Here is a 13,959-nt window from a genome sequence, read left to right on the forward strand (position 1 = left end):
GGCACCGTGCGGGGACAGGCGCGACACCCCTTCGGCTTCGGCCAGGTGCCGCCCAACTGGCGGGACGGCCCCGCGGGCCACGGCGCGGGGGGACAGCGGCGACAGGCGGCGCGCGGGCGGCAGGGGACGGCCCCGGGGGTGGCAGTGTCCTCCTTCGCCTACGCCTCCGCCTCGGCCGGACAGCCGCCCTTCGCCGCCGCGGGGGTGGCCGGACAGCCGCCCTTTGTCGCCGCGGGGGTGGCACCGCACGGGGAGGGGCTCCCCGCGTCCCGGGGCGCGGTGGGGACAGCCGTGGGGACAGCCATGGGGACAGGGATGGGGACAGCAATGGGAACAGGGATGGGGACAGGGATGGAGGCTGGATTAGGGAGAGGGGTGGGGATGGAGACTGGAATAGGGACAGGGTTCGGGACAGGGTTCGGGACAGGGACAGAGGTGGGCGCAGGGACAGCGATGGGGACAAGGACAGGGCCGGGGATGGCGTTCCCGCTGCAGCCCCGCGCGCTGCCCGAGGATCCCGGGGAGGAGCCCAGTCCCTATGGAGCGGCGGGGTTCCCGCTGGACCGCCGCTATTCCCACAGCCTGTACCACGACTCCGAGCCCCAGCCGCACCCCGGGACGGGCTCCATGGAAAACCTGGCGTTTGGGCCGCAATTCCCGCCCCACGAGCGGCAGCCGCCCTTCCGGGGCCCCGAGTCTTTTGGGGTGGCCCATCCCGAGCCCTTCATCCCCGGCCGGAGCCCCGAAATCCCGCAGGCGGTGCCCGACAGCCAAGCCCGGCTCAGCGTGGGCAGCGTCTACAGGCCCAGCCTGGGGGCCCGCGGTGAGTCCGGGCTCTCCTCGGGACGGGCGGAATTCCCGGGATTCGCCCGGGGCTGGGGGGAGCCACAGGGGTCCTGGAGACCCCGCGGGGTTTGGGGATGAGGGGGACGGGGAGGGGACGAGCAGGGTCCGGATGGGGCTGGGACTGGGATGGAGCTGGGCCGGATCCGAGGCCATCCCATAATTTTGGGATGCGGCTGTGCCATGTCCAAGGTAATCCCAAACTTGTGGGATGAGGCTGTGCTGTGTCCCAGGGTATCCCAGATTTTTGGGACGGAACTGTATCATATCCAAGGTAATTCCTGGGATCTGTCCCAGGTAGTTCTATAATTTTGGGATGGGGCTGTGCTGGGTCCCAGCTCATCCCATATCCATGGGGTATTTTTGTGCCCTGGATTGGGATCACACCGGGATAGGACAGAGCTGATCCCAGTTATCCATGGGATGTTTGGGATGGGGCTGGATCCCTGTTATCCGTGGAATGTTTAGGACGGGATTGGATCCTGGTTATCCATGGAACATTTGGGATGGGACAGGGCTGGATCCCTGATCCTGTTTCTCCATGGAATGTTTGGGATGAGATTGGATCCCCGTTATCTATGGAATGTTTGGGATAGGACAGGGCTGATCCCGGTTATCCCGGCCAGCACACTCTCCATTCCTGGCTGGATGGACAGACAGATCCTGCTCCCCCCATTCCGGCCACTCCAGGGTCACTCCGGGGTCTCTCTGGGGTCACTCTGGGGTCACTCCGGGGTCACTCCGGGGTCACTCTGGGGTCACTCCGGGGTCACTCCGGGGTCACTCCGGGGTCACTCTGGAGTCACTCCATCCCCATCCCAATGAAGTCCCAAGATCTGAGCTGAGCTTTCCAAGAGTTTTCTCTCCGAAGGGCGTGAGGAGCCCTCGGGAGCCGTTCCCAGCCCATCCCTCGGGAATCCCATCCCAGCCCGACCCTGTGGCCTGTCCAGCCCCATCCCAGATTTCTGGGAAAGGCCCATCCTGGGGGATTTGGGGCCGTGGGAAGGGCCCAGCCCAGCCCAGCCCAGCCCTGCACGGACAGGGAGGGAACACTCCGGGAAAAACTCGAGATTTTTTGGGATCTCAGGAGCAGCCTGAGAAACTCAAGTTTCTTTGGGATCTCAGGAAAAGCCTGAGAAACTTCAGATTTTTTGGGATCTCAGGAGAAGCTGAGGGTGAAGGCAATGAGGGATTCAGGGAATTCCAGAATTCCCGAGGCTCTGGAGGGACACTCGAGGACAGCTGCCCCTCCGATGACCCAGCAAAGATTCCGGCCAAATTCCTCGGGAAAAATTCCAGCCAAATTCCCCATTGGCAGCGTCCGTGTCCTTCCAGGATCCCTGGAGCCGGTGGCTCCGCCAGGGAATTCGGGACACGCAGCTCCCGGAGCTTCTTCCCGCTTTTCCAGGAGAAATTCCACGGGAATTAAAACTCACCCTGTGAAATTCCGGCCTCTCTCCCTCCCCGGGGTCACCGGCGGTGTTTTGGGAATGTTGTCACCTCCCTGTCACCTCCCGGGGATCCTAATTGGAGCCAGCGGTTCCCGGCGCCGGGTTTGGTGTTAATTGTTGGTTGTTAATTATTAGTGATGAGTTGGGCGGCCAAAGCTCCTCAGGAGCCTCCTAATCCCGGCCGGATCCGGCAGGAATGTTCGGCATTCCCGGGCCCCGCTGGGGGTTAATGAGGGAATCTGATCGGGGAAAAACAGGGGAAAATGGGGGAAAATGGAGGGAAACAGGGGAAAACCAGGGAAGATGAGGGAAATCAGGGAAAAAATGGGGGGGGAAATGGGGAAAACCGGGGAAAAACAGGGGAGAATGGGGAAAAGCAGGGAAAAATGGGGAAAGAAACAGGGAAAACCAGGGAAAAATGGAGGAAAGCAGGGAAAAAGGGGGGAACCCAGGGAAAAATAGGGAAAAACAGGGGAAAATGGGGAAAAAACAGGGAAAAATGGGGGAAACCAGAGAAAAGCGGGAAAAATGGGGAAAACCAGGAAAAACCAGGGGGAAATGGGGAAATAAATAGGGCTGGGGGTTAATGAAGGAATTCTCATGGTTTCTGTGGGAATGGGGCCGTGGGGGGTCTGCACTGGGTGGGGAAATCTGGGAAAAGGGGATGGAAAAATTCCAGGCCTGATCCAGAGGGGGGAGGGAGAGGAGCAGCTGCTGGGGGTGGGGAAGGGAAGGGAAAGGGGGTCCAGACCCCAAAAGTTTTCCCTACCCAGATCCCACCCCCGCTCCTGTTTCCAGCAATTTTCTTCATCTTGGTCCTGGCCCAGATCCCATCTCCAAGTGTTCCTTATCCCAATCCCAACCCTGACCCCAAAAACTTCCTGACCCCAATTCCAACCCCAATCCCAACACCAGGGATTCCTCACCCCAATCCCAACCCCAATCCCATCTCCAAAGGTTTCCCAGTCCCAATCCCAACCCTGATCCCGTCTTCATGAGGATTTTTCCCCCTGGCCCCATGGACTGGGTCCCCTAGGGTTGGTTTTGGAAGGAAAGTGGGATTTGGGAATTCCATGGGGCACTGGCAATTAAGGTCCCACCAAGCGGGAAAAGTGGTGTCACCCCTGGATGAGCTGTTAGAGGTCAGAATTCCCAGGAAAATCTCCCTTTGCTGGGGTTGGATTTGGGATTGGGGTGATTCCAGGGACTGGGAATCCTGGGATTCCATGGGGATGGAGGAGGGATTCCAATGGGATTGGGATGGGATTGGGTGAGATTGGGATTGGATTGGGATGAGATTGATGGGATGGGATTGGGACTGGGGTTGTTAATGGAATTGGAATTGGAATTGGGATTTGGAATGGGAATGGGATGGATAGGATGGAATGGGATTGGGATTGAGAATGCAATTGAGATTGGGAATGGGATAGGATAAGATGGGAAGGAACTGGGTTTGTGAATGGAATTGAGATTGGGAATGGGATTGGGAATTTGGATAGGATTGATGGGATGGGATTGGGATTGTGAATGGAAGTGGAATTGAGAGTGGGGTTGGGATGGGATGCCCAGAATCGCCTTGGTCACTCCGGGTGTCCCCATTCCCATTCCCCACTCTCCTGTCCTCCCCTGCTCCTGCTTTTCCCCCTCTCCCTGTGGGATTTCCCAGCTGATCCCGGCACACCTGCACAAACAGGGGCTGATTATCCCAATTTTCCCGGGAACAGACCGAGATCTCCTCTGGCAGCTCCTGGGGCAGCCGGGTGGGAAACCCCAAACCTTTTCCTGCTGGGATCCTCCCGGTCTGGGAATGATTTTTCCAGGATTTTTGGGAAGTGGGAAAATGCTGGCTCAGCAAAACCCTCCGGAATTTGGGGTGGGATGGGGACAATCCCAGATCCCGATATCCTGGGAATTCCAGAGGTTTGACCCCAAAAGGAGGCGCGAAGTCCTATAAAAACAACGGGGCCATCCCAGGGCAAAATCCAGCGGGGAAGGGGAAAACCCAAATCCCATAAAACTCCCCGTTGGTCCGGGAGTCAGATTTCTCTCCGGAGCTTCCAAGAATTCCTTATAAACAACGGCAGGGAGGGAAAAAGTTTCTGAGAGGATGGAAAACCTTCCCTTGGCTGGCCCGGGGTCCTTTTCCATGAGTGTTTTTGGTTTAGATTTTTTTTAGGAATTTTTTGAAGGGATGGGGAAGAAGTTTTTTGGAGCTCTCCCGGTTTTTTGGGGGGTTTTTTTGGGTCCCCCCGGGAATTACATCAGCGGGAATGGGGCAGGAAATGAGCTCCAAAGGAATGACGTGATCCCTCCCGGGAAGGCAGGCCCAGAAACAAGGAGGCATTGTTCTCCTGTCCAGGGAAAAACGGGGAAAAAACAGAAAACCAGGGGAAAATGGGGAAAACCCAAGAAAAAACAGGGGAAACCAGGAGAAAATGGGGAGAACAAGGGAAAAATAGGGAGAAAACCAGGGGAAACCAGGGAAAAATGGGAAATTGGGCTGGGAAACTGCACCAAGGGAAGGGGGGATCCTGGAGGGATGGGAAGGGGTGGGAATGGAATTGGGAATGGGATGGGGATTATGGGGATTGGGCTGGGAATGGGGAGAGGCACAGGGAATGAAGATTTTGGGAATGAGATGGGGATAGGGTTGGGAATAAGGTTGGAAATGGGGATAGGGATGAAGATGATGGGGATGGGATGGGAATGGGAATAGGGATGGGATAGGAATTATGGGAATGGGGAGAGGGATGGGGATGGGAATGGGGTAGGGATGGAAGTTGGGCTGGGGATTTTGGGAATGGGCCGGGGATGAGAATAGGGATTATAGGAAGGGGGATGGGGATTTTGGGGGTGGGAATGGGGTTGGGAATAGGGACAAAGATGGAGCTGAGGCTGGGAATGGGGATTTTGGGAATGGTGTGGGGGTGGGGACAGGGATGAAGATGATGAGAATGGGATGGGAAAGGGGATAGGGATGGGGATTATGGGAATGGGATGGGAATAATGGGAATGGCAATGAGGATGGGAATGGGAACGGTGATGAAGATTATAGGGATGGGAACAGGGATAGGGATGGGAATAGGGACAGGGATTGGGATAAGGATGGGGATGAAAATTATGGGGATGGGGACAGGGATAAGGATGGGTGTGATGGGAATGGGGATGGGGATAGGGAATGGGAATAGGATAAGGATGGGGATGGGATGAGGACAGGGAAAAGAGTGGGAATGGAATTGGGATGGGACAGGGATAAGGGCGGGAATGGGACGGGGATAGGATGAGCACAGAGACGGGGATGGGAATGGGACAGGGAGGCACAGCGCCCCCGGGAACACCCCCGTGCCGATCCTTCCCCAGGGGTGATCCCAGGACAATTCCAGGGGCTGGAGGAGCCTTCGGGAAGGGGAGGGGCGGAAAGGGGGCGGAATTCCACCTCCAGCTGCGGCTCCATAAATTGGGGAAACTGAGGCAGCCCCGCATGTCCCTGCATCCCTCTGTCCGTCCCAGCTCCCCCCAGCCCCGGGAAATCGTCTGGAATTTCAGGGAAGGGGGATAAAGGCGGGGATAACCCCGCTGTGGGGTGAAAAGCGGGGAATGGGGATGGTGCCATGGCAGGGATTGTCACCGCCCTGTCCCCGCGTGTCACAGGGACACATCCAGGGCCGGGGCAGGGAACGGCTTCCCGGGGAGCGCCCCGAGCCATCCCGGCCCGATCCCGATCCCGATCCCGATCCCGATCCCGATCCCGATCCCGATCCCGATGCCGATCCCGATCCCTGCGGGAAATGGAGGCTCGGGATCGGCCAGAGGAGGAGGGGAGGGGAGGGCGGATTTTCCAGCTGGAAATTGGGAAAACCTGGCGGGAGCGGGGACACGAAACTTCCCCAAAGGGCTGCTGGGAGGGGCGGCCGCGGCCCCGATCCCTGTCCCCAAGGATGTCCCTGTCCCCAGGGATGTCCCTGTCCCCAGGGATGTCTCTGTCCCCAAGGATGTCCCTGTCCCCAGGGATGCCCCCGTGGTCATTCCCAGATGAGTCCAGACCTCCCAGAGCTGTGTCTCCAATCCCTGTCCTCAGGGATGTCCCCAGTCCTTGTCCCATGGCATGGACCTGTCCCCATAGGATGGCCCTGTCCCCAGGGATGTCCCCACTCCCTGTCCCAGTCCCTGTCCCCATCCCTGTCCCAATCCCTGTCCCCATCCCTGTCCCAGTCCCTGTCCCCATCCCTGTCCCCAATCCGTATCCCCAATCCCTGTCCCCATCCCTGTCCCCATCCCTGTCCCAATCCCTGTCCCCATCCCTGTCCCAATCCCTGTCCCCATCCCTGTCCCAGTCCCTGTCCCCATCCCTGTCCCCATCCCTGTCCCAATCCCTGTCCCAGTCCCTGTCCCCATCCCTGTCCCCATCCCTGTCCCCATCCCTGTCCCCAATCCCTGTCCCCATCCCTGTCCCCACTCCCTGTCCCCAGGGATGTCCCCACTCCCTGTCCCCATTCCTGTCCCCATCCGTGTCCCATCCCTGTCCCAGTCACTGTCCCCATCCCTGTCCCAATCTCTGTCCCCTGTCCCCATCCCTGTCCCCACTCCCTGTCCCCAGGGATGTCCCCACTCCCTGTCCCCATCCCTGTCCCCACATCCCCGTCCCCAGTCCCTGTCCCAATCCCTGTCCCAATCCCTGTCCCTGGCCCGTCCCTGTCCCCAGTCCCTGTCCCCAGCACGGTCCCGTTTTCCCGCAGGTCTCCCGGACCTGGTCCCGGACCCCAATTATGTCCAGGCCTCCACGTACGTGCAGAGGGCTCACCTGTACTCGCTGCGCTGCGCCGCCGAGGAGAAGTGCCTGGCCAGGTGAGACCCGGGAACCGGGGCGGAGGATTCCCGGGAATGGAGAGAGGGGATTCCCGGGAATGGGAGAGGATTCCGGGGAATGGGAGAGAGGGGATTTCTGGGATTGGGAGAGGATTCCCGGGACTGGGAGAGAGAACTCCTGGGAATAGGAGGGGTCGGGGATGAGAAATGCCCGGCCAGGTGAGATTCCCGGGAATGGGAGAGATGGGATTCCGGGAATGGGTGAGAGAGCATTCCCAGGAACGGGACAGGGAGTATTCCCGGGAATGGGAGCGCTCTGGGATCGGGGATGTGGGGACAGGAGAGGGGCTGGGGGGAGGCGGAGATGGGCACAGAGGGGGAAGGGGATTCCCCGGAAATGGGGATATTTTGGGAAGGAGGGGAGGCCGGGATTGGGGGGAGATGGGGATGAAGTGAGGGGAGAGAGGGTCCTGGGACAAGGGGGACACAGAGGGAATTCTGGGATGAGGGAAAAGTGGGGACAGAGAGGGGCCGGGATGAGGGGACACGGGGACAAAGCGATGGGGGAGAGGGGGATGGAGGGGGGACCGGGATGAGGGGGAGATGGGGATAAAGGGAATCCTGGGACGAGGGAATGAGGGGAAAGTGGGGATAAAGGGGGAGTGGGAGGAGGGGGAGATGGTAACAAAGGGAGTCCTGGGACAAGGAGGATGTGGGAATAAAGGGGGATTGGGATGAGGAGGATGTGGGGATGTGGAAGGAGAGAGGGACAGCTCGGGGGTGGGGAGGGGAGGGGTGCTGGGGGGAGAGGCAGGAGGAGGAGAATGGAGGAGGGGGAAAGGAGAAAGGGGAGAGGGAAAGGGGGGAAATAGGAAAAAAGGGAGAGGGAAAAGGGAAAAAGGAAAAGGGGAAAGGGAAAAGGAAGGGGGAAATGAAGGGTGGAGGAAAGGGAAGAGGAAGGGAAAAGGGGAAGGGAAAAGGGAAAAAAGGGAAAATGAAAAAAGGGGAAAAGGGGGAAAGGAAAAGAAGGTGAAAAGGGGGTAAAAGGGAAGAAAAAAGGCAAAGGAAAAGGAAAAGGGGAAAAGAGGAAAAAGGAAAAGCACCAGGAGCAGCCAAGCACAGCCCGGGATGTTCCTCTCCTTTTCCCCTTCCTTTCCCACGGAGAAAATTCCATGGGGAAAAGGGCAAAGGGGATGTTCCCGGTGGGCGGGCAGGGGGTGGTGGCAGTGCCACCGTCCCCATTGTCCCCATTGTCCCCATTGTCCCCACTGTCCCCATTGTCCCCATTGTCCCCGCTGTCCCCCCATCCCCGCTGTCCCCTGTCCCCAGCACGGCGTACGGGCCCGAGGTCACCGACTACGATGTGCGGGTGCTGCTGCGCTTCCCGCAGCGCGTCAAGAACCAGGGCACGGCCGACTTCCTGCCCAGCCAGCCCCGACACAGCTGGCAGTGGCACAGCTGCCACCAGTGAGTGTCCCCAGGTGTCCCCAGCCCCGGACAAACCCCTCAGGGCTCCCCCGGGGCTTTGAGTGGCGTTTGGGTGGGGTTTGGGCGGTGTTTTCCCATTTTGGGGTCTTGATGAGGGGCAGACTTCCTTGGGTTCTTTGTTCCCAAAGCCACTATGGTGGTGGCAGTGGCACAGGTGTCACCAATGAGTGTCCCCACGTGTCCCCAGTGCCAGCACCCAGCCTGGTGACACCCCCAAGGCTTTGAGTGGCGTTTTCCCATTTGGTGGCTTCGTTTTGGGGTCCTGATAAGGGGCAGACTTCCTTGGGTTCTTTGTCCCCAGAGCCACCGTGATGGTGGCAGTGGCACAGGGGCCACCAGTGAGTGTCCCCAGATGTCCCCAGCCGCAGACAAACCCCTGCGGGCACCTCCAAGGCTTTGAGTGATGTTTGAGTGGCATTTCCCCATTTGGTGGCTTCGTTTTGGGGTCTTCCTTCAGCTCTTTGTCCCCAAAGTCACCATATTGGTGGCAGTCAGTGTCCCCAGCCCTGTCACCAGCCTGTCCCCTCCCTCTGGTGACAGATTTTCAGTGGCATTTCCCCGTTTGGTGACATCACTTCGGGGTCTCCTTGGGGTTGGTGTCACCTTCCTTGGGCTCTTTGTCCCCAAAGCCACCACACTGTCACAGCTGATGTCCCCTCGCTGCCAGGGTGAATGTCCCCAAGGCAGGAGCTGTCACCTGCTGTGCCCCAGCACTGGTGTCCCCTCCCTACATGTCCCCTCTATAGGGTGGGGACACCCCCAGTGTGATGTCCCTGAGTGTCCCCTCATTGTCCCCATGACTGTCCCCCTCTTATCCCATGGGTTTTCCCCTGATTGTCCCCTGAGTGTCCCCTTGGTGTCCTGTGACTGTCCCCATGACTGTCCCCTGATTGTCCCCTGATTATTCCTCTGAGTGTCCCCTGAGTGTCCCCAATTGTCCCCTGAGTGTCCCCAGAGTGTCCCTGCAATCCCAAGAGTGTCCCCTGATTATCGCCTGATTGTCCCCTGCTGTCCCCTGATTGTCCTCACTGTCCTCCTGATTATCTCATTGCCTGTCCCCTTGGTGTCCCCATGTCCCCAGGCAGTACCACAGCATGGCGGAGTTCACTCACTATGACCTGCTGGATGCCACCAGAATGTCCCCTGAATGTCCCCTGAATGTCCCCTGACTGTTCCTGTGTCCCCTGACTGTCCCCTTGGTGTCCCCAGAGTGTCCCCAGTGTCCCCATGTCCCCAGGCAGTACCACAGCACGGTGGAGTTCACTCACTACGACTTGCTGGATGTCTCCTGAGTGTCCCCAGAGTGTCCCCACTGTCCCCAGAGTGTCCCCAGTGTCCCCTCGGTGTCCCCAGTGTCCCCGCGGTGTCCCCATGTCCCCCCATGTCCCCGTGTCCGCAGGCACTACCACAGCATGGCGGAGTTCAGTCACTATGACCTGCTGGACGTCACCTCTGGTCGCCGCGTGGCCGAGGGACACAAGGCCAGCTTCTGCCTGGAGGACACCACCTGTGACTTCGGCCACCTCAAGCGCTACGCCTGCACCGCCCACACCCAGGTGACCCCCGGGGACAGGGGCCTTGTCACTTTGGTCACTTCTGGTCCCTTTTGGTCCCTTTTTCCAGCACTTTTTGACCCTTTTGTCCCCATTTGTGGCACTACACCTGCCCTGCCCATACACAGGTGACACCCGGGGACAGCAGCCTTGTCACTTTGGTCCCCTTTTGGTCCCATTTTGTCCCTTTCTGTCCCCTCAGGACCTCAGCCCAATGTGCCTGAGCCACCTGAGTGCCACTCTTGTCCCTTTTGGTCCCTTTTTGTCCCACTTCCTCTCCCTTTTCCCCCTTTTTCTCCCCTTTTTTGTCCCTTTTGTCCCCATTTATGGCACTACACCTGCAGCGCCCACACCCAGGTGACATCCAGGGACAGTGGCCATTATCACTTTGGTCACTTTTTTGTCACTTTTGGTCACTTGTGGTCCATTTTGGTCCCATTTTTTGCACTTCTCAATCCATTTTTTAACTTTTCCCCTTTTTCCCCATCTTTCCCCATTTCCCCTTTTCCCCCCTCTTTTTCCCCTCTTTCCTCATGTTTGTCCCCAGGTTTTTTTGGTTTTTTTCCCATTTTCTGTCCCTTTTTTTTAATCCTCTTTGGTCCATTTTCTCCCTTTTCCCCTCATTTTCCCATTTTTTCCCCTATTTTCCCCCATTTCCTCATTATTTCCATTAATTCCCATTAATTCCCATGTTTCCCCATGTTTCCCCATGTTTAGGGTCTCAGCCCGGGCTGTTACGACACCTACAACGCCGACATCGACTGCCAGTGGATCGACATCACCGACGTGCCCCCCGGGAACTACATCCTCAAGGTGCCCCGGGGACATTTGGGGACATTTGGGGACATTTTGGGGTGGAAAATCCCAATTTTGGCTCCCATTGGGATTTTCCCATCCTTGGGGTATTTTTTCCCGGGGTGGTTTTCCTGCTTTTTTCCCTTTTTCTGGTTTATTTTGGATTTTTTTTCTGTGATTTCCCCATTTCCATCTTGATTTTTTGGTTTTTTTCCCCTTCTCTGTTCCCTGTTTATTTTGGGGATTCTTTTCCTTGAATTTTTCTTTTTCCCTGCTCATTTTGGGCATTTCTCCCCAGATTTTCCCTTTTTCCTGTTAATTTGGAGGGTCTTTTTTCTGTGATTTCCCCATTTCCATCTTGAGTTTTTCCTTCTCTTTTTCCTATTAATTTTGGGGTTTGTTTTTCCCCAATTTCCCCATTTCCCTTTTGATTTTGGGGGTTTTTTTCCTGATTTTCCCTTTTCTCTGTTTATTTTTGGGATTTTTTTCCCCACAATATTCCCTTTTCCCTGTCGATTTTGGGGACTTTTTCCCCCTTCTCTTTTCCCTGTTTATTTTTGGGGTTTTTTTCCCTGGTTTTCCCTTTTACCTGTTATTTTGGGGATTTTTTTCCCCCTGATTTTCCCTTTCCCCTGTTCGTTTTTGGGAATTTCCCCCCAATTTTCTCATTTCCCTGTTGATTTTTCAGATTTTTTCCTTTCTCTTTTCCCTGTTTTTGGGGTTTCCCCCAGATTTTCCTTTCTCCCTGTTCATTTTTGGGATTTTTTTTTCCCAGAACATCTCGATTTTGGGGATATTTTTTCCCCTTCTCTTTTCCCTGTTCATTTAGGGATTCTTTTTTTATTTTCCCTTTCCCCTGTGTTTTTTTTTTTTTTTTTTTTTTTTGGGGGGGGGGGGGTTTGTGGGGTTTTTTTGGGTTTTTTTCTTTGTTTTTTTGTTTTTTTTTTCCTTTGTTTTTTTCCCTTCTTTTTGCCCTGTAAATTTTGGAATTTTTTTTCCTGTGATTTTCCTTTTTCCCTGCTCATTTTTGGGATTTTTTTCCATTCTCTGTTCCCTGTTGATTTTTGGGATTCTTTCTCAGCAATTGTTCCTTTTCCCTGTTTATTTTTGGGATTTTTCCCTGATTTTCCTCATTTCCCTGTTATTTTTTCCCCCTTTTCCCTATTTTGGGTTTTCCCCCTGATTTCCCCATTTCCCTGTTCATTTTAGGATTTTATTCCTTTCCCATTTCCCTGCTTTGGGCAATTTTTATCCCCTTTCCCTTTTTGGGATTTCCCTTTTCCCAGAGATTTTTTTTCCTCATTCCCCCCCAATTTTCCCCAGGATTTTTTTATTTCCCCCTCTGATTTCCCGGATTCCTTTTCCCTCCTCCCCAGGTCCAGGTCAATCCCAAATATTTGGTGCTGGAATCGGATTTCACCAACAACGTGGTTCGGTGCCACATCCACTACACCGGGCGCTTCGTGTCCGCCTCCAACTGCCGCATCGCCCAGTACGGAACTCCTGCCTCCCAAAAAATACCCGCGATTTGGGGCCTTTGCTGCTTTTTCCTGATTTTTCCCACTTTTTTCTCAATTTTTTCCTGATTTTTTCCCACTTTTTTTTCCTTTTTTCTGAATTTTTCCTGCTTTTTTACTGATTTTTTTCCTGCTTTTTTTCCCCATTTTTAAATGAATTTTCCCTGCTTTTTTCCCCACTTTTTTCTGAATTTTTCCTGCTTCTTTCCCAAATTTTTCTGCTTTTTTCACACTTTTAAAATAATTTTTCCTCTCTTTTCCTGGTTTTTTCTCCGCTTTTTTCTCACTTTTTTCCTGATTTTTCCCACTTTTTCAGCTTCTTTTCTGAATTTTTCCTGCTTTTTTCTGCCTTTTTCCAGCTTTTATCCATCTTTTTTTCTGAATTTTTCCTGCTTTTTCCCCAGTTTTTAAATGAATTTTTCCTGATTTTTTCCCACTTTTTCCTGCTGCTTTCCAGATTTTTCCTGCTTTTTTCCTGCATTTTTCTGTTTTCTTCTCCACTTTTTAATGAATTTTCCTTCTTTTTTCACTTTTTCCCAATTTTTTCTGAATTTTCCAGCTTTTTACTGAATTTTTCCTGCTTTTTTGCTTTTCCCCCACTTTTCTCCAATTCTTTCCTTCTTTTTTTTTTACTTTTTCCTCTTTTTTGTGTATTTTTCCTGCTTTTTTCACTTTTCCCCTGCTATTTCCCCCCATATTTTTCCCTTTTTTTGTTTTTCCCCACTTTTTGCTGCTCTTTTTCCTGCTTTGTTTTCCACTTTTCTCCCACTTTTATTCTATTCTTTTCCCTGCTTTTCTACTGGTTTTTTCTGCCTTTTTTTTTTTTTTTTTTTTTTCTGTTTATCTCTTTTTTTCCCACTTTTCCCTCCTTTTTTCCCCTTTTTTTCCCCCACTTTTTTCCCCACTTTTTTTTCTGGTTTTTATCCCCCCCATTTTTTCTCTCTGCTTTTTTGGCTTTTTTTCCTGGTTTTATTTTCCCATTTTTATCCCACTTTTTCTGCTTTTTTTCCACTTTTCTCCCGCTTTTCCAGCGCATTTTTAGTGGTGAAGGTCAGGGGAAAAAAACAGGATTTGGGGTTTTCTGAATTTTCCATAGGATTTTCTGGGATTTGCCCACTTGGGGTTGGGATTTTGCTCCTTTCCTATGAAATTTTCTGGGATTTGGGATTTTCCTCCTTTTTCCATGGAATTTTCCAGAATTTGGGCCATTTGGGGTTGGGTTTTTTTCCTCCTTTCCCATGGTATTTTCTGGGATTTGGGGTGGGAGTTGAGATTTTGCTCCTTTTCCATGGAATTTCCTGGGATTTTCCCTGCAGATCCTGATGGCAGCCGATTCCCAGGACCGTCGCCCATCCCCTTTCCCGGGAAATTCCCGAGGTGGCTCCGACGTGTCCCCAAAATTCCCCCTTTTCCCAATAAAAAGCGGGGAAGCCACGAGGACTCTTTGGAATCTATTTTATCCCAAATTTTTCCCATTATTCCCATTCCCCCCCACCCCCCACCCCC

At 54.2% G+C, this 13,959-nt stretch overlaps 1 protein-coding gene across 1 annotated transcript; it reads left to right on the forward strand.

The window, feature by feature from the left end:
* The first annotated feature begins 223 nt into the window (after positions 1-223).
* LOXL1 (lysyl oxidase like 1) lies at positions 224-13,887 on the forward strand. The gene is made up of 7 exons (XM_083871278.1): positions 224-823; positions 7,031-7,139; positions 8,430-8,567; positions 9,988-10,144; positions 10,859-10,954; positions 12,313-12,428; positions 13,770-13,887. Exons 1-7 carry the CDS (start codon positions 304-306, stop codon positions 13,774-13,776), a joined length of 1,143 nt encoding a protein of 380 aa, XP_083727404.1. The 5' UTR covers positions 224-303; the 3' UTR covers positions 13,777-13,887.
* Positions 13,888-13,959: the final 72 nt, after the last annotated feature.

Source organism: Zosterops lateralis, assembly GCF_965231275.1.
Source record: "Zosterops lateralis genome assembly, chromosome: 13".
NCBI lineage: Eukaryota > Metazoa > Chordata > Aves > Passeriformes > Zosteropidae > Zosterops > Zosterops lateralis.

Excerpts from the sequence above, each read along its gene's own strand:
- LOXL1 (XM_083871278.1), top strand. The coding sequence starts at position 304 with ATGGGGACAGGGATGGGGACAGCAATGGGAACAGGGATGGGGACAGGG. Across the intron at positions 10,145-10,858 it reads CCTGCACCGCCCACACCCAG|GGTCTCAGCCCGGGCTGTTA; the intron begins GTGACCCCCGGG and ends CCCCATGTTTAG. Across the intron at positions 10,955-12,312 it reads CCGGGAACTACATCCTCAAG|GTCCAGGTCAATCCCAAATA; the intron begins GTGCCCCGGGGA and ends CCTCCTCCCCAG.